Here is a 20365-nt window from a genome sequence, read left to right as displayed (position 1 = left end):
CATTTGTCATATTACTCATATGCAAATTAAGAACAGAGCTTTTAACATCGAACTTCAAAGGAACTGATAGTTTCTTGGCTGTTTTTTAACTACATGTCAACCAAATAAGACTTCTAATATCATGCGTTAGTGTAGCCTCTTTGTGACAGCCATACTTTATCTATTTCAGAATTATTTCAAACTTTCAATTTTCTACTTTCTGCTTGCTCTTTTCTGATGATTTTTCTCTCCCTCTCTTTAGCAGCTGAATTCCACTTCCATGGAAGCATGCTGTCTTGTACGCTACAAGTTCAATAGCAACCATCCTTCTCATTGGCTCTGTTTATTCTAGCTCATAAGTTCAAAGCTGTCTCTTGAACGTCTTAATGACTGACTAGTGCCTCGTGCTATGCAGGAAAGTTTGTCTTTTTGTTTTCCTTCATGCTCTCTCTGACATATGAAAGAAGACCTCTTTGGTCCAAAGCAGACTTTTCTTTCCTGTGTTTCGTGACTTTTTCCTTAAGGTCAGGAATATACAGATGCTGGTTTTGAAATCTTTAGTTGTGATGAAATCTAAAATTCTTGTTGTACTTTTTCTGTATTTTAATATAGGTTTTAAAAAAACAAATGATACAGTAGGTTTCTGCAGTCAGCCTGGAAGAAAATTTTTTGTCTTCAACAAGAATGGTTAAAACAAATATAGTTTTAGTGACATTAAGCCTTTAGTAGATGCTGCGTCCCTAAAAATAAACCCCAGAAGAGTGGCGATTAGGATCCCTTAAGGCCTTGTTCACAGCATGATGCTATAGCAAGACTTAAAATATCTCCACAAACGTCAGAGAAGAATTCCCGCAGTTTTCAAAAAATCATTAACCATAACTGATGGCATTTCTCATTCTTGAATTACTACAGCTTTGCATAAACACAGGGATTATTGTCCTGGGGTACAGAATTAAAATCTGAAATGACATACCTGTCCAAACTCATTGCTGTCATAATGGCGCTGCATGTAAACTGGTTGCATGTGTCCAGGGAGGTAATGATGGTGCAAAGAGGGCTGCCAAAAACCCACTCGCCTCCACGTGCCCATTGGTGAATGAGAAAGGGCATGCCAATGATATGAACCAAATCTGCTATAGCCAGATTGCAGATGTAGATATCTGGGATAGTTTTCTTCTGAGTTCTGAAATAAATTGGAAGGCATGAAGATGATTACTTGACATAGTTACTGTATTGTTTTCCAAGTATACCGTTGATAACCAGACCTCAAAACTGAACTGGACAGCAATAAGTACACTGTCAGAATGACTATTTCATAGTCAGGGGAAGTTTGTCAACCCACAGATATTTCAAACTAAATATTTTAGGCTCGAGAAAAATATATTTGTCATAATTTTGCTTTCTGGTGAGGCTGAATGAGTTATTTAATTTATTAACACCAGCACAGTTATCCATATTCTCCTTTGAAAACTATAAAGGTTTCAAAATAAACACAGGTCTGATGGACATAGGAACTCCAGAAATAACAGCCTAGCATAAATAGGAGGAGAGAGCAGAGCCTTCCTGTAATGGAGTTGATCCAGGGCTGAGTCTTGCTTAAGGATGCAGACAGGATGTTCTCAAGTGCTCAAGGTAAAAAGGGAACTGGTGAAAGAGGAATGATCCTCTGGGGAAAAAAAAAAATAGTATGCAATCAAATGTTTAAAGGTAGTATCATGAAGTTTATACATACATAGGGAACACAACTGAGTTAAAACTGTATACACAGTCTTCATCTAAGTAATGCAAGTTTGGCTTTTCCAATGTCGTAATGTCTATATTGCATAGTTTTTGTGTGATATATATGCTTTTCTAGATTCCTTTACCAAAATGTAATCCTTATCTTAGTATGGCCCCTGATTTAGGCTTGGAGTAATGTTATACGTGCAGTTGAAAGAATTATTGACTAAGTTGCCTTATTCTATACAGATCAAGGAAAGAAGTACAAAGCAGCTTTGAGAACCACTGATATTTGTAAGGTATTTTTTAATTACAGGATCTTTTTAAAAAGGTCCACAATCTCCATATAGAAATCAGCTCACCTAAATTTGCTTACAAATTAGATGTCTAGTCTGAGCTAGTTGTCTGGGTTGCCTCACAGTATCTCTAACCAATTTTTTTTCCAGTCTACGGCAAAGTACCAGTTTATTTGTCATTCTTATGGGAAGATCCAGAAGAATCTGCAGCTGGGAAAACTTCATCTGGCTGTCCACAATCCATATTCAGAAGTCCAACTCTATGACCATAATTTCCTAAAATGACCTGTGTGAGAAGAGTTCTTGATTTCATATTTTTCATGTTGCCTTCACTGCATGCTACAAACTATGAAATAACTATGTTTCCAAAGAAACAAATCTAAGCTAAAGGGAATGAGACAGACAAAAGTATTTTTTTCAAACATTTTCAGTAAATTATGAAGTATGATTCACTGTCATCTGGTTATGATGCTGAAACCAAAGCCAGACATCTATAAAGTATATCTTCTGGCAGTAATGACCGGAGCTTGTGGAGAGAATGACGCATATGTGATCTTTTTCCTCCAGTGCCTTTAGCTTTGTGAATACTGAAGGATGCAAAATCTCCAGGAAAAGAAAAGCCCCAAACTGTGTTTCCTGCAAGGCATCGAATGGTGCCATTATGCTCAAACACACAGGTTTCAAGGCATTTGAAAACTGCCTGCACATGTCATTTTACGAAGAACTTGAAAGGGTCTTTTTCTGCTTTATATCATTCACATTAACAGGATAAATCATAGTAAATTAAAAATTACTTTTGGACTCAGAATAAGCATCTCAAATTGTCAGCTCTCACACTTCATGCTAAATCCAATCAAAAAAGAATATACAGTAAAAAGTTGTCCCATGGTTGATGTAAAGGGAAGTGTTGTAATACCCACTGTCTCGTGCTTTACACTGAGGTTCGGAAAATGATGCCTTTTTAGGTCAGTGTCCAGAGGCCAGGACACGTATTTTCATATGGACTTTTGTATAGTTTCCTGGGATGGCTTGGAGCCACAATATTTAAATGGTAACTTATGCAGTAAACTTTATAATCTCGAATAATTTTGGCCACATTTTATAGTTTATAACTTTCTTATCTTTCATTAAGATGATGGTGCTTGCCTTCTGCTAAAACTATCACTTTACAACAACAACAACAAATCCAGAGAAATAATAGTGATAGACTCAATTTCAAGCTTCTTTCTTTTCGTCCTTTCAGTGATTTCTACCTTCTTGCCACAGTTTCGAAAGTTTCTCAGCAGTTTCTCAAGCCACAGATATTAGCTGGTCAATTCATCCTTCCACCCAAGCCAAGTCAATTTCCATCTCTGAAACACCCTATGAAAAATGTACAAAAGGACAGCCGCTGTTCTGCAAAATCTGTGAATATGTCAAATCTGTGGTTAGTCCTACCTTCTCTTCAATTCTCCTTCTACAGATTAAACTCATTAAAAATGGATTTGAATGATCCCAATCCATTAAAAAAAAGACGTGTTGAGCATACACGACAATGTGATAATCCATACACTGGCTGTCACTCCAGTAACAACTTCAAGGAACATGACAAGTGCATTGTGTGTTGTCATCAGTCATTATTTATCCCCTCTGACTGCATTATGTGCTGTCATCAGTATTTGTTTATACCTTCCTGCACAGAGAGTCTTCATTAACGAGAAGCTTAAGTGTTAATTTGGAAGTGATCTTTCAGGTCAAAGAGAAGATGATTTATAAGTATCACAGATTTAAAAACATAAGCACATACCCTTTCTTCAAATAGGAAAGGTGAAAATAGCATCCCTTATTGGCGAGGTCTGCAATGGCAGGTAGCACCATCTTTAAAGTTATCCTCCTGCCCAGGCCTGTCCACTCCTACAAAATCTAACCATTCCCAGCAAAGCAGCTTGACTTAGAAGCAGCTTTTTTAAATTTCCAGCTCTGACGGTAACCATAGCCCACTTCCCTTCTGCTCTCACTTGGAGTTTATCTAGATCCTCGGTCCCTAAGAAGAAGAGGTCCAACAGCAGCATCCCTACACCTACTTAAGACTATCTTATAGCCCTTTTTTTCTGGTAAGCATGCACCATGCTTCCTCTTGGATCATTTATGTACATGTTGTTTTCTCCTAGTGGCTGAAAAAACATCTCAATATTTATCAGGAAAGACTTAGAGTATCTTTTTCTCCTTTTAATTGAGGGTGGAACACTTCTAAGCTAATTTTATGCTTGAAATTTAGACCTGTAATGTCTCCAAGTGATCTTGGCTCCTATAATCACTGCAGAGAAACAGAACTCTGGGGGCAATTAAACCTGTCTTAGATAGGTATATGACAAAGATGATATGTATTACTCTCAGTAGTGCTTCTCCATGGAGAGACCCAGATGACTGGCTTGGGCAATGAAAGTTAGGACAAAAAATTTGCTCACATCTGTACAATTGGATAAGACCTATAAAATCTTGTGAGACTGAATCTTGCTCAGTACCCATTATGAAAAACTGCACAAAGAAATTTCTGTTCTACATCTTTGCCTCTGTGCCTTCCCTGATTTAACCATATCTAGCAATGAATTCCAATTAATTCAACTACCTAATCTGTTGCTGGGTAACACAGAAGTTTGTCCAAGATATTCTGGTCCAAAAAACCATTACTGTTTAACTGAATCTCACAGCCAAGCCAGATAACATCACTTAGAGACATGTATCAGTTGCTGTGCAAGATGTCATCATGGGAAATACCACATTCTAACATTAGCTTGTTTTTTATTTCGGAAACAAATCTAAAACAGAATCATAGAAGTCAGAGTAAACTGACAGCACGCTGTCTCAGTGCAGAGACACTTAGCTTTCCCATATCAGCAAGGAATAAAGAACAGAACAGCCGAGATACGTTGTAGGGCACTGGGTATGTTGTTTAACATGTTTGGGTTTTTTTTCTGGATTTTGGAAATGCAGGAACCTAAAATTGGAAGAGGTAACCCTTGTTACAGAACTGAGTCATCAGCTGTCACAGGTAACAAGATCAGAAAAGACCTTCTCATGACAGAGGAGGTCATCTCAGAAATACTGATTTTATTTCCACTACTCTTACTGAAGGCTATCACAGGACATCACTGTTCTAGAAGGTAAAAATCACCTTCTAGTCATCAGCCTTTAACACCTCCTGACTGGGGTCTACCCAATTGCTCTTGTATCCGTTTTGGCCTTTAGTTTAAACAGTCCTTTACCCATTCTGCTGTATTTGATCCTGATTTATAGAGAGCAAGCATAGACATCTGAGCTTTTTTTTTTTAAAAAAAAGCCAATTTAGGTGAATTTTCATAGTTCTCCATTCTTCTGGTTGTAGTAATTGTTCTTTTCTGTTCTTATACCAGTCTGAATATCTTATCTTTCCTGGAAACAGCTGGTGAGAGTTATATTTCAGGCCTTGTTATGAGCCTGGAGAATGGCATTAGCATTTCCCTCTTTCCCTTGGAAAGGCAGAGCCTTACATGTATTACAGCTGTGTGTGCTTCTCACGCAGCTTTAGCTTAATGACAGCCCACAACAATCCCAGGAGCTTTTCCTCTGTTGTTTTCTAACTGACAGCGGTGCTTCCTACTTATTTAAATAAATAAATAAATAAATAAATAAATAAATAAATTTTCTATGGCTTTGTGCTATTAAATATTATTGCTTTTCTCTTGCTCTAGTCCTAGTCCCTCCTCTATTCTTTATCTGTTTCATTCTGTGTGATACTCTTACACGCTTTCACATCAGCCACATCTCTCCAGCGTATGTCATTAGTAATACTATTGACGCACTCCTACACTTCGCCCCAGGTCTCTGAGGCACAGTATGAAATCTGCCTGGCCCCCATGATCAGTCCCTGAAAGTTCCACGTTGACCTATTTCTCCTGAAGATCTTTTCTGGCAACTTGTTTCTTATCAACATTGGCTAGTACCATCCCCACTTTAGCTATTTTTTTTTCTCATGTTATAATTCTTGAACTCACTAGATTGTTCTTCAGCCAAGTTAATAACTTCCAACACAATAACATATAAAATCTGATAATATAAAATCTCTGATCTGGATAGGCTAGCTGTATGTAGCGGTTTCAAAAACTTCCTGCTGGTGACTACATTCAGTTGCAAATACACCCTCTCCAGCTGAAGACTCAGAATGCAAGTTTTGTGCCACTTATTTGCAATCCCTGTGTTAGGAAATGCTATTTTTCCACTTGCAATTAGCTGCCTTATTAAAAATCAAGTTAATCTGAAAAGCCATACTTATAGATAATTGAAATTGTATTTGATTCCTTTTTCTCTTCTGTAACATATTCTTCCTTAAAAATACAAAGGCAGACTAATGCAGCTAATTGGAGTTGTCTGGATCACATTTTCCCCCTCCACACAAAAGCATAGCCATTTTCCCACCAGCTGGTCCACCAAAGTCAGTAGATTTACGTAAAATGCTTGCTAGCAGAACTGCAGTTTTGGGGACCAGCTTTTTGAGGTTGCTGGGATGAAGGTTATTGGATACTTCTGGCTGACACTGAACCCTTGCAGCATTTTGTCCACCATTTTCTTTTTCATTAAATAGCAACATATCTCAACTCCCTCTATTATTCCCTAGGGATGAAATTCATTCCCACAAGAAGGGCCAGCCAAAAGTCACTGAGTTACTAATTTTTAAATTAAATCTCAGTATAGGCATATAGTATATGTATATCATGTATAGGCATATAGTATATGTAACTTTCATTAGGACTTCTAGGTATTTTCTCCCAGTAAGCTGCCAATAATATAATTTTAATTCACACTTAAAAATATTTGTCCCTAGCTGGCAGACCTGCAAACAAAACTGGGGAGCTGAAAGTCCAAGGGTCTTTCTTTACCTTATTATACCATTTGCTACTGGAAAGTAAGTAACTTTCTAGTTAATTAGAGAGATAATCTAGCTTCTTTCTCTCTTAAAAGAATTGACTCTGTAATGCTAACAAAATTAAAATGCATGCATGAGAAAACGTGTTCAATACAGAGCGAAGACACAACTCGGAAGAAGAGCCATTGAGTAGAATCCGATCTGTTTAGTGAAAGGTGAGAATTTGACATGGTTATTTTTCAAATATAGATACATTTTAAATGTACATTCATCTACAGAGTCTGAGGTTTGTGGCTGTCATTTTTTGTGTTGGTAACTACCATATTAAATTTTTAACACACTGCTTTCAAATTCTTTTCCTATGTATAAATGTCCATGCCCATAAATTTGAATGCAAATACGGTTTAAATTATATTCTCTTTTTCCAAGTCATTGTCTGTGTCTATTCCTTCTGTCTCTCATATTTTTATTTAAGCTAGACAAAGGCTTTTCACCAGGGACAAAAAAAAATTTTTGTTCCTTCTCAGTTTCCTTCCATTCTATTATTTTAGAGACTCTCGACTAATTTTTAGAAACTCAATGATTTCTTTTTTCCTTTCTATTCATTCATACATTTAGAAAGCCATATTGCCATTATGTTTGCTTCAGACATACTGTTTCTACATGTCTTCTCATCTGCATTCAGATTATGAGCGACAATCTTCTTGAGTGTATCAGGCATTAGATTTATGGTAGTTTCAAGGGAAGTTTACTAAAGGTCAAGGGCTGACAGACACTTAGCTCTAGATTGGCCTTTGGAAATCTTGCCTTTAGCAGCACAGCATGTAGCGGTGGAGTCCATCTATTAATCCTTGTGGAGTGTGACGTCTATTATTTTATGCTGTCATAATTCTTAATGTTAAATTTGCTCTGAAGATAAAAGCCACTTTTTCAAGATACATGCTTATGGATTTCAAGTTTGTGGTAGCATCAGCCACTTGACAGCAAATTCTTTATTATATAGAAGAAGTAATATCTTGTTAAAATTAAGAGACTAGAAGGTATTTTCTTGCATAAAGGATGGCTGGGTCAGATTTTATGACCCAAAAAATTTTAGCAACTTCAGCAATTTTACCTTCTGAGAATACAACAAAAATACCTTGAGGTATTAATTCCTGTCATGTGAGAATCCTTGACTGGCACTAAGACCCTTGTTGCCAGAAGAAAGGTGATGCTGGAAAGAAGCAATGAGTTCTAGGAAGCTGCTCTAAATGGACAGAAGTTAGATAGAGTTTTGCTATTAAAATAATATGAGGTAGAAGCGTAGTTTTTAAAGGAGAAAAAGACTATATTTCAACTGATCTTAAAAGCATTTTGTAAAACATTGTAATGCCTGGCTACTACCATAACTACAGTTTGAAGGTCAGTCTAGCTTTTACAAGTGCCCCTGTGGGAATATTGCTACCAGTTATAACGGAAGCCAGGGAAGAAGGCATGTATTTTGGTTTCCTTGAATATGTTTGACATCAATCATGCGCTTAAGTGTTTTCTCACAAGAGAAAAGGCTAAGCAGGAGTACATTACTGCTATTTGTAGTCATGATTTAATTTTTTTTTTAATGAGAAGTAAATGTCAATGACTAAACGAAACACGAAAAACTTCCTATCCTTGTCTTTGCTGAGCAAATCACTTCCTTAGTTTAGTCATATTTCATTTTCTTCAGCGATAAATCTTATTGCAAAATGTATTCAATTCCATACCTTATTATTGTGAACACAATGAGGATATTTCCAACTAAGCCTGTTGAACAGATTATCCCAATCAGAGAGGGAAGGATGATTGTCTCTGCAGCACTGATCACCTGGTAATGGTGCCACCCACTCCAAGATCTGTTAAACAAGCCTGGTGTACCGTTCTGACAGGAAGGCTGAAATTCACTCATTCTTCAGCGACTTTAGGACTTAGTTCTGTAGTAACAAGAGAAAATAATTTATTCATGGACTAATCATTTGAATACCATTGTTTAAGTTTGTTATCTAAGTGTACATTGCTGTTTAGTGATCATCTGCATTTCATAAAAACCTTTGACCAAAATATTTTATACATTCAGGATTGGATATAAAAGGACTGGGTATTGTTTTTTTCAAAATGAAACCTGTGCTGTAATAACTCCATTATAATTTAAAGAATTTTGTAATCTTCCCAGACACACCATTTTAGAGTCACAGTGCTTATTCTGCTCTCAGAAAGCCCACTGTCCACTTTTTCTCTTGGCTGGGGTGGTCCCGGTAGGCAAGAAGTTGAACACAAGCCGTCAACGTGCCCGTGCAGCAAAGAAGGTCAACAGCACCCAGTGCTGCATTAGGCAGAACATTACCAGCAGGACAACAGAGATGATTCTTCCCCTCTACTTAGGCTTGGTGACACATCTGCAGTGCTGGATCCAGGTCTGGATTCCCAAGTACAAGACAGACAGGGACCTACTGGTGGGCCGTGAAGTTAGTGAAGGGACAGGTGCACCCGGCATATGAGAGCCAGAGAGGGCTGGGCTTGTTCAGCCTGGAGAAGGCTCAAGGGGAATCTGAGCAATGTGTGTTAGTACTTGGTTTCAGGGGAGAGAAGATGCAGGAGCCAGACTCTTCTCAGTGGTGCCCAGTGGTAGGACAAGAGGTAATGGGCACAAACTGAAACACAGGAAACTCCACCTGAACACAAGAAAGAAATTTTCCCTGTGCGGATGGTCAAACCCTGGACTCAGATCGCCCTGAGAGATTGTGAAGCCTCCACATACCTCCATCTCTCTGAATATCTCTTAGACATGTTAAAAATCCCCAACTGAATGTCGCCCCAAGCAAACTGCTAGAGAAGACCCAGCTTTGAGAAAGATGTTTGATTAAGTGATCTCCAGAGATCTCTTCCTACCTCACCTGTTCTGTCATTTCTTGAATATGTGAAATATGAGGCAATGGTGTTAAATCTAAGCTTTTTATGCAAAATCACCTCTAATCTCGTGTGTCCATTTTGAGATGCCCGAAGCTACAAGAAACCTATAGTTTTCTCAGCTATATGTTGTACTTGAGGACAAAGCCATTGTTGGAGATGCACATAGGCCATTTCTTCAACAGCTCCAGCTGTTGCAGCAAAACTATCTGTCTTCTACCCAATACAGTTGCTTTCCAAAATACACTGAACAAAATCAGTCTTTACCTTCAAGATTCTTAATTGTCTGGATATGCAATCCTATATTTCCTTAAGTAAAGATGGTATATTTCTCCTTAGATCGCTTTCCCCCACCACTTCACCCATGCAACTGCAGCCCGAGTCTCTGCTTTATTTGCCTAGTGCAACTTCAGGCTGGCAGGATCTGAACAAATGTATAAAGGCACTCTGCTCAAAATAATTTAGTAAGCCCTGCTGAGAGCCCAGCAACTTCAGATAAGGCACTGAAGAACAATACAGCCCTGCAGTTACACCTGTACCCAACTTTAAAAAACAGTAAATTGAAAGGCAGATCATACTTGCGTATTTTTAATCCTAATTTGAGACAAATTTACATCTGTAGAAAATTTGATGTTTATTTCAGTAAATATGGTATCCTGAAGCAAAATTGCAGCCTCGGATGAAGTAAAAAAGTCCTTTATATAACGTAAAATTCCCTTATGCATTTGAGAATAAAATTACCCTTTTAACAGATTTTTAGTCTTTACGGGAGGATGAGTCATTGGTCTGCAATAATATCAAATTAACAGTAGCAGGTTTCTGCTGTTCAAGATACAAGTGACGCAGTGGGTGATAAATCCTTAATTTACTTGCCAAAACCAGGGGGTCTGGGAGGCTACCAGAAATAGGAAAAACTAATAAAAATAAAATGCAGTGACAGATTTTTTTAAAATCTATTTTAAAAACAAGCAGTTTCCTGTTGTTTACAGAGAGGAAACTTACCTGCATCAATATGTTCCCTCAGTACAAATAAGGGAGTACTTTTTACACGCTTATAATGCATTTAAGTCAAAGACCACTAAGAACTTCTTTAGAAGCTTCATGTTTCACAGCAAAGCCATGATGTAGGAAAGTATCTCTTGATGGTGAAGTTTGATCTGTGCCATATGAAGCTGGAGTGAATGGCATGTGGTCACACAGTTACTTGTATTGGTGAAGATAAATGGCTCCCTCAGTGAAAATAATTTCTCTTCACAAATATACTTGAAACCATTCCTTACTAAGGCATTTACAGGATACATTAGAGGTGTGATTATTACCTATATTATAGCAAAATCACATCCCTTTCAAGAATTAAAAAAATGGAAAACTCAAAATGGGTTCTGTTATTGGTGTAACCTCCCATTCTCAATGAGCGATTGATCCAATGGTCATTTAATAGTAAAAAGATACACTGGGCTAAAAAGAAAATTGTGCGCGTTTAGTGCTTAGTTTCTATGAAGTGAGTGCTACCTTGTTTGTAAAAATGGCAGATGAGAATCTTTCAGCCAATAAAAAAATCATATTTCTTTCTGTTTGAAAGTATAAGATCAGCACTTCATGAAAGAATTGGGAAAAGAATAAGCTTTTAGTTTAGTAAATAGAGTGTCAAATATAACAGACCGACTTTAAAGCTAATAAACCCTTCTGTTTTTTTAACTCTCTCATTCGATTTATTAAAGAGCATTATTTTAGTACTTGCCTCCAAAATTATTGTCATCATTCACCCTTTAAATTTCAGCTGGGGAGTAGAAAAAAAGCCTTATAATTTAATTAACATCATCCCTGAAAGGACAGACTGTTCAAAAGTGTATCATCAGCTTTTTTCAGTGACAAAATGTAAAAGCTAAAATATGCCCTCTGAAGCTTCAAGTTTTTAATACATCTGTTAGGTGTCCGCATTTCCTCTGATAAGCTATTACTGTACACAAATGGAGTGCTGAGTCAGTAAGAAAAACATCTTAGCCAACCTAAGTTCAACTATCAAAGCAAAACCCATATAGTCAGCGTTGTGAAGATAAATACAGGGACGTCTTCTCATGGGCCCTAATGATCTAGTAGCATAATTCTTTCTTGTACCTCACTTCCTACAAACTCTGGCAAGGAAATAAACTCTTCCAAGTGTAGCAAGACCTATGATGGGTCTGTAAATCAGGGTAACATACTGAATCATAGAATCATTTTTGTTGGAAAAGACCTTTAAGATCATCGAGTCCAACCATTAACATAACACTGCCAAGTCCACCACTAAATCATGTCCCTAATACAGATGCTTACAACCCATCCTGTCATTCCCCTATGAAATGGCAAGCTACCATCTGCAGCAAAATTAACAAAACTCCGTTACATTAAGAAATAGAATTACAGGGAAAATTCAAACCAGTAACTTTTCACCACTTAAGGTCACAGAAACCAGCTGCACACAAATTCACCATGACAGTGACACAAATTCACAAACCCCAAAAGCTGAGAAAAGAGGAAGCTGGCTCCTTGGTTGCTTAAGCATGGAAGAACAGATATTTAGGACATGGAGTAGGGCTTCTTCTTGAGGTCTGGATCAAACCAGCTAATGGAACTGAGTAAAAAAACTTCCAGGGATGGGGCTTCCACCACCTCTCTGGGCAACCTGTTCCAGTGTCTCACCACCCTCATGGTGAAGAACTTCTTCCTAAAGTCCAATCTGAATCGTCCCAACTCTAGTTTTAATCCATTCCCTCTAGTCCTACCATTACCCGACATCCTAAAAGGTCCCTCACCAGCTTTCTTGTAGGCCCCCTTAAGATACTGGTAGGCCACTATAAGGTCTCCTCAGAGCCTTCTTTTCTCCAGACTGAACAACCCCAACTCTCTCAGTCTGTCCTCATAGCAGAGGTGCTCCAGCCCTCTGATCATCCTCGTGGCCCTTCTCTGGACATGTTCCAGCACGTCCATATCTTTCTTGTAGTAGGGGCTCCAGAATTGGACGCAGTACTCCAGGTGGGGTCTCACAAGAATGGAATAGAGGGGGACAATCACCTCCCTCGACCTGCGGGCCACACTTCTCCTGATGCAGCCCAGGATATGATTGGCTTTCTGGGCTGCTAGTGCACACTGGCGGCTCATGTTGAGTCTCTTGTCTACCAGCACCCCCAAGTCCTTTTCTTCAGGGCTGCTCTTAAGCCAGTCACTGCCCAGCCTATATTGGTGCTTGGGATTGCCCCAACCCAGATGGAGGACCTTGCACTTGGTCTTGTTGAACTTCATGAGGTTGGCATGGGCCCACCTCTCCAGCCTGTCAAGGTCCCTCTGGATGGCACCCCTTCCCTCCAGCATGTCAGCCACCCCATGCAGCTTGGTGTCGTCGGCAAACTTGCTGAGGGTGCGCTCTATGCCACTGTCCATGTCGCTGATGAAGTTGTTAAACAAGACCGGTCCCAGTACTGATCCTTGAGGGACTCCACTTGTCACTGGCCTCCACTTGGACATGGACCCATTGACAGCCGCTCTTTGGGTGCGGCCGTCAAGCCAGTTCTTTATCCACTGAAAGATTTGCATAGAACAGTTGTGATTCTTAACGAGTGTTGTTAATATTTTTCCTGTATTCATACAGGAAATACATATATTTCATTTCCTGTTTTTGATCAGTTACACTACTGGAGTGTTTATACAAGTTGGCTAATTTAACTTCTTCTATATAGATGTGTTTCTTGTTAAGTATCTTATCTGTTACTAAGCAGTTCATAGGCTTAAAACAGATGGGATTTATACCATGAATTTCTTCCTCCTCATAACTGCCAGGGACTATTAGAGGAGTGAGTACATACTAACCCTGATTTGGTTTTAGTAACACAACACGCTTTTACTAGAGGCAAAATCAATGGAGGAGAATAGCTTCTTCTATCTATAATTTATGCATCCTGAAGGAATAATTCTTGGCAACAGCTTAATGAAATAAAAAAGAAAAATAAAATCACATTTTCATTCAGTTCCATCCTGTTACAGACTGACTCCCACGTGGAAAAAGTCACCTGTAGAACTTGACTACTGTTTGACTTAGTGACTATTCTCACTTTCTGTGGTGCCTTTGACATGCTCAGATTTTGTCTGAAGGGCACAGTCACATCTTGCTGTTGCAAGGTTCTGCAGTTCAGCACCGAGTTTAGCATTAAATTGGAATGTTTTGAGTTGTTTAATTAGGGAAAAGCGTATTTCGTCTCATTGCTTTTTGATCCGCTGTCTAGAAAAACTAGAAGATGTGGATTTAATTCTTGCTTCTGCCACCAGTTCAGTGCATGACCTCAGGCATGTTTGTTATATCCTTTGTTGCTCAGCTAGTCCATCTGCAAAACGCAGATAGTTATGAAGTTTTTCTCACACCTCGGTAAAGTGATGAAAGATCCAGAGGCAGAAGATATTCTCTATACTGGTATTCGATCTACATCTTACCAATATACTATAGTCTCAATTACAGTGTTGCATAGTCATAAGGGCTTTACGAAAGAGTGTGAAAACCTGAGAGTAATGGGTGCAACCTGTGCTTCCACAGCGCAACCATGAGCTCTGCTTGTGGGCACTTTTTTGCCTAGTCATAGACTGCGAGTTCTGAAGTAGTTCTTTGATTTTTATTCCTTATTAAAATAAATAAATGCCTACATGACTATTTATATTATCCTGCTTGATCAAATATCACTTAAAGCTCTGAATATATTTATATTTCACATTAGGGAATTCATTGATTCTTCTTCATACAGAACTGTAAACTTCCCTTTCTCGTAACTCTAAGCCAATTACTGTTCATTTTGATTACAACATTTATTACTTATGGGACATTTCTGATTATCCATTTCTTAAAAGAAGTGTAAGATTAAATTCCAGCCAGCTTCTAAGGCATTTAGAAATACCTCAGTATTCTTGAAAATGAGGCCTCCGTGCTTGAACACACAACATTAAAAAGAAGACAAAAGAAGAAACTCTGGTGATTCCTACAGCTCAATTGCGACAACTTCTGGCACAAAAAAAAGCTACTTCCAGGAAAAGACAGAGGTAACCCTACCAGAGAACTCATTAGATTTCTACCAGATATGAATATGTATAAGTAGCTTGTTTTAGTTAATTTCTCTCTTGTGTGGCAGATTGTCTCCTCTCTAGTACATTGTATCTCTATTTACAATTTGAATTGACTCTCTTTAAACCAATATACGACTTGAAAGTATTACCGTCAGAGTGTAGAGAAAATAAAAGCTACCCATAGATTGGAAGAGGACAGCCTTTAATTAGATAACAACATATTTGGGACGTTTGGAATTAGGGCAAACTTCTTGACATTCAATATCTTGGATAAGTATCTTGCAAGAATCTATTTAAAACTAGATACTAATTCCAGATGTTCTCTTAGATTTGTTTTCTTTGTTCAACTGTAAAGGACTCATAAGAACTAACACTTTGATATTTATTGGAAAATATGCTTATTGCTTTTAGAGTGACCTCCTCTAGTTATTTTTTCTCAGCTAGGAATGATTGTCAGCCATCTGGTAACTTTTGTGAAGTAATACTGTTTGGGAAGTGCAGGATGTTGAGTACAAGTAGATAAAGAATGATATTCAGCATCTTTTGGGAAGCTGGAAATGGAGCGTAGCATTCTGGTTTTGAGGCACCCGTTCAAAGCTTGTGGAGTTTACACAATACAAAAGAAAACAAAACTTAAAAGAGAATGAATGAAGAAGAAAGAAGGAAGAGAGAAAGGGGAAAGAAAGGGAAGAGGGAAAGGAAAAGAGCCCTGAGCTGACAAGTCTCAAGAGCAGAAATTTAAAATTTATGCAAAGTTTTTTGAAGCCATTACATAAGAATGTGGGACATCCAGAAATCCTTGGGTTTCTGAATCTGTTCAGAAGCCTGCTCAAGGGAGCAAGTGAAAACACTGATGATATTTACTATATCCACTTCAAGATGAGATCACTAAACTGACTTCACAAAGGCTTGTTGATGAGGTAATAAAGGTGGATAAAAGTTAACTGGTTATTTGTCTAAGGTTGTTGTCCAAGGAAATGACTGTGATTTGTGCTGAGATATGCTATTCAGCCTACTTTTGATTAACCTTTTCATTATCTACTTCTGAAATATTGAAACACCTTAATTACTTCCCTTCTTATGCTTCCTCTGGCATTTGTGAAGATTTCACTGTTAAAGCTTCTGAAAAAAATCCTGCCTACAAATTGTTTAAAATAAGTATGTTCTGAGCACTGTCTCACTTGGCCATCTTCCACCTAAATAAAACTGTTGCCTTGTATCATAGATCAGTTTAAATAGGTATGCTAGGACTGGTGATGATGGGACACTGCTATGTAAATAAGAGTGTCCTGACATGGTTCCCTTGGAAAATTTGCGGACTGTTTGCTGTGAGCAGTGTGCCATATGTTACACGGCAAGGGGTTATTCTTTAAGCAAAGTGAACAGCAACTGTGGAATGGGTCAATTTAATTTGCTGATACAAGTGTCAGAGAAATACCAGTTTACCTGTATATCAACCATGCCCTTCTTGCAAACGATATTTTTCTTCTCTCTAGGAAGAAATGAAATGAAATGAAATGAAATGAAATGAAATGAAACGAAACGAAATGAAATGAAATGAAATATAAAATAAAATAAAATAAAATAAAATAAAATAAAATAAAATAAAATAAAATAAAATAAAATAAAATAAAGTAAAATAAAATAAAATGTACGAGATTGTTCACAAATAGGGCTGGGTTGTACTAACAATTGGGTGAGGGTAACTGTGTTCAAATGAAGAGCCGAGGACAAGGGAAGTAATTAAGCAGAGATCAGGGAAGTAATTAAGCAGAGATCTACCTACTTGGCCTAAGAACTGAAGAAGAAATTTGGACCACAGAATATCTGCCTCAGTTGTGCAAAGCATCGCTGAGACAGGTCCCTCCACCATCATGCAACAAGCCCATCTGCACCATGATGACAAGACCAGTTGCTGGAAATGCAAGGTAAATGTTACTGCTTAGATTATCCATTTATATCCATGGAGGCTGAAGAATTTGAAGCAGCACATATGTTTAAACAGTTTATATGGCTTTTTATAGGAGTGGATATAGGATACTTCCCAGTACTTGGACATAGTACTAAGTTTCAGAATGAGCGATCAACTGGACACCAAGTTAAATGAGAACAAAGAAACATTAATCTCTGGCCTGCTTAGGGTCTATCCTCTATTTTAACCCACTGGGATGTTATCATAGAACCGGGAGAATTACTACTTATGCTTCCTCTATATTCCCCTGTTTCATTACACATACAGCTCCACTGTATCTTTGCCCCCACATAACCTATACGATGGATGAAAATTCAAGACCAGGTCATAGCTAAGTGATATCACATTTCCTTGTCAAGTATAATCTTCTTTGGTCTTTCTGTGTGGTGCACTGCCTAACACCAGGAGAGATAAGAAACTTTCTGGCTGTTCTTTCTTTACTTACAACAGACTCTCTTTGCCTTTTCTTGGCTTCCTATGCAGTCTACTGCCCGCACACTTGTATCAGAGATAACTGCAGAAAATCTGGGTTTATACTTTTTCATGAACACTCACCTAAGAGAACAGCTGTTACTTTCCAAACCACTATTGTAATCTTGATGTTGTCACCCAAAATAATAACCCTGGATAAACAAACCACTGTAGTGTAAACAAACTTCTAATCTACCCCTTTGACGGATTTTTTTTTTTTTTTTTTTTTTGTGAGGAGGGACTGTAACAACAGAAACTTAGAAAATACTGAAAATGTTGCTCAGGATGTGACATTTTTGTTGAGTTATAGAATTTTAATGACATCGTAGCAGAAGTTCTGCTTGGAGTTTTCTATGTAAGGCCAACATAAATTCAATAAGAGAACTGCTTCCACAGCATTTTCCAGTAAACTCCTTAGCTGGCATGACAAAGCAGATGTTTATTTCTGTAATTCTGATGAACGAACCTGAGGTAAACTGTTAAGGGAAGGTATTTTTCTTCACATGGTATGACTTGACTTCACATGAGTCTGATATCAAAATGCAACAAAAAAAGGCAGAGTGTCAGGAGAAAGACTATTTAAACTCAATAGTCCCATCTGATTTTAACCCCTATTTTAATGCTTGAAGGTTATGTTGCACCATAGCCTTTAAAACCCCCCTCTACATTTCATTTTTGACTCAATTTCTGCTGCAAATGAAAGATATATGTGTCTTCTTCAATAAACATGAGGCAATGAATGACCAGCAGAAAAGGTCATTTTGACTCATTCCAATGAGCAGGAAAGACTGGAAAAATAGAATTCTTTTAAAGAGTTGAACTGCTGACTTAAAACATAGCTGTCATATCACACAAATATTTTCTTAGCCTTCCTATTTTCTTTCTAAAGCCACCATCCAAAGCACTTTGCCTTAAATAATGCCACAGCATCTTTCTCTCCAAGGACTGCTTGGAGAGATACTGAGTTTCTTTGTTCTCCCAGGCAACTCACCTTCTGTGCCATTTACTGAAGGCACACGCACACCTTCCCACTGAAGGCAAGCATCAATCCAAAAGTGGAATTTTTAACTTTATTTTTTTTAAATAAAAAAACCCCAAACAAACCAAATACCAAACCAAACAAACCAAAAAAAAAGGGAAAAAGAAAGAAATCCCTCACGGCTGACAGCACACAGAGCACAAAAGTTCAGAAAATTGCAGCATCCTCCGTCCGGCATCTCCCCCTGCCCCCCCCGCTCCCCCCCTCGGCCCCGCACGGCGCTCCCCGTGAGAGCGCCTTCCCTCTCCCCGCAACCCCCCTGCGGAGCCGCCCCGCCGCTCGGCACCGGGAGGCGGGAGCAGCGCGCGGCGCCCCGCCGCCCCGCTCCCGCAGCGCCCCGCCACCTGCCTCCCGCAGCGCCCCGCAGCCGCGCTCCCGCGGAGCCCCACGTCCCAGCTCCCGCAGCATCCCGCCATCCCGCTCCCGCAGCGCCCCGCGTCCCAGCTCCCGCAGCATCCCGCCATCCCGCTCCCGCAGCCCCCCGCGTCCCGGCTCCCGCGGTGTCCTGCCATCCCTCTCCCGCGGAGCCCTGCTGCCCCTCTGCCGCAGGACCTCGCCACCCCTCTCCCGCAGCATCCCGCCATCCCGCTCCCGCGGAGCCCCGCAGCCCCTCTCCTGCAGCGCCCCACCACCCGGCTCCTGCAGCGCCCCACCATCCCGCTCCCGCAGTTCCCCGTGTCCCGGCTCCGCAGCGCTCCGCCACCCGGCTCCCGCGGAGCCCCGCCGCCCCGCTCCGGCACGGCCCCGCCGCCCCGCTCCCGCGGAGGGCCGCCGCTGCTGTGTCCTGGGGTCCCCGGCTTCTCGCCAGTCCCCCCGCGAAGAGAGCAGCCCGCTGAAGCGGAGGGGTCAGCGCTGCCCCCCCGCGTCCCCTGTGGCAGAGCTCACCTGCGGCCGTGCTCCGCTCCCATCCACGTCTGAATCCGGACCCGCCGCTCCGTCACGCAACATTCGGCGGAACACGAGGGAACAGCCTGTTAGACTCAACACATCGCCGGCGGCTGTGCCCGTCTCCAAATGCTTACAGAAATGTTAAAGATATAAAAAAAACCCAACCCAACCCAGCACCATAGTTACCCTGGAGAAAACAAACAAACAAACAAACAAACAAACTCCACTCTGAAAGGAGTTTGAAGATCACAGGAAAATACGATGCCTATTTTACCGCCTACTCCGAGTTCCGCAGCACTTACATCTTCACGGTTTTAAAACCCCCTGACTTCTCAGGGAATCCTTAAGAAACAGGAAGGAAGGACAGGGAAATGGCCATCATGTCACAATGATTGTCCAAGAACCCTGGCAGTCGCTGAGCTACATTAAAACAGAAATGGCCAGACAGCTCTGGCTCAGGCTTTTCAAATTATAACATCTGGTTCTGGCTCTGTTATGCAAAGGTAGTGACCTAAATATATTTTTTTTAATTCCTTGTCTCATATAAGTTTGTGAATATGTGCTTTAACTGTATAGTTAGTCCTTTTTTTGGTAGTAAATTTTCATAGTATATATGCAATAAATACCTGAATGAAAGACCCTTGAAAGCAAGACATCACAGCATTGTCGTGTTGACAACAGGTTATTGTCGCAGCTGCCTTTCACACTTAATTTTGGCAAAAATAATTTCAATTTTGGGGGAAATCTATTTTTGCTGAAATGTTCCTGACTTCTCTTATTTCAAAGACCCATCTCAGTTGACTAGGTTCAGAATCCACATCACCATTTCAGCTCCTGTAGACAAAAAACTCACCCCCAAATTCTGAATTATCTTTAAAAACCAGACACTCCCCCTATACCCTCTCTGAGAACTGCAGCTCACATAAGAATATAAGCAACATTAAATGTTTCAGTGGAGAAATGCATGAGAATGCACTAGAGAATAGCATGAGAAAGGCTACTAGAAAAAAAAAATCAGTTTGGGAAACACCGCAAAATATAAGTTTTACACCCAAAAGGAAGAGAAAGCCTCAGTGGTGTATTCCTTAGCAATCTTGTCCCTTTCCAGCCCTGTG

At 39.6% G+C, this 20365-nt stretch overlaps 1 protein-coding gene across 1 annotated transcript in view; it reads right to left on the bottom strand.

The window, feature by feature from the left end:
* The window catches only part of MCHR2 (melanin concentrating hormone receptor 2), a 34851-nt gene extending 15504 nt beyond the window's left edge, over positions 1-19347 (bottom strand). The window contains exons 1-3 of the mRNA XM_063331113.1: positions 19248-19347; positions 8616-8822; positions 953-1162 (exon numbers count right to left, since the gene is read on the bottom strand). Coding sequence (XP_063187183.1) covers positions 953-1162; positions 8616-8797 — 392 coding nt within the window. The 5' untranslated portion in view covers positions 8798-8822; positions 19248-19347. The remainder of the gene's footprint in view (positions 1-952; positions 1163-8615; positions 8823-19247) is intronic.
* Positions 19348-20365: the final 1018 nt, after the last annotated feature.

This window comes from Chroicocephalus ridibundus, chromosome 3 (genome assembly GCF_963924245.1).
Source record: "Chroicocephalus ridibundus chromosome 3, bChrRid1.1, whole genome shotgun sequence".
NCBI classification, from domain to species: Eukaryota; Metazoa; Chordata; class Aves; order Charadriiformes; family Laridae; genus Chroicocephalus; species Chroicocephalus ridibundus.
The sequence above is the reverse complement of the archived record's forward strand: the minus strand, read 5'-3'. Positions and strand labels throughout refer to the sequence as shown.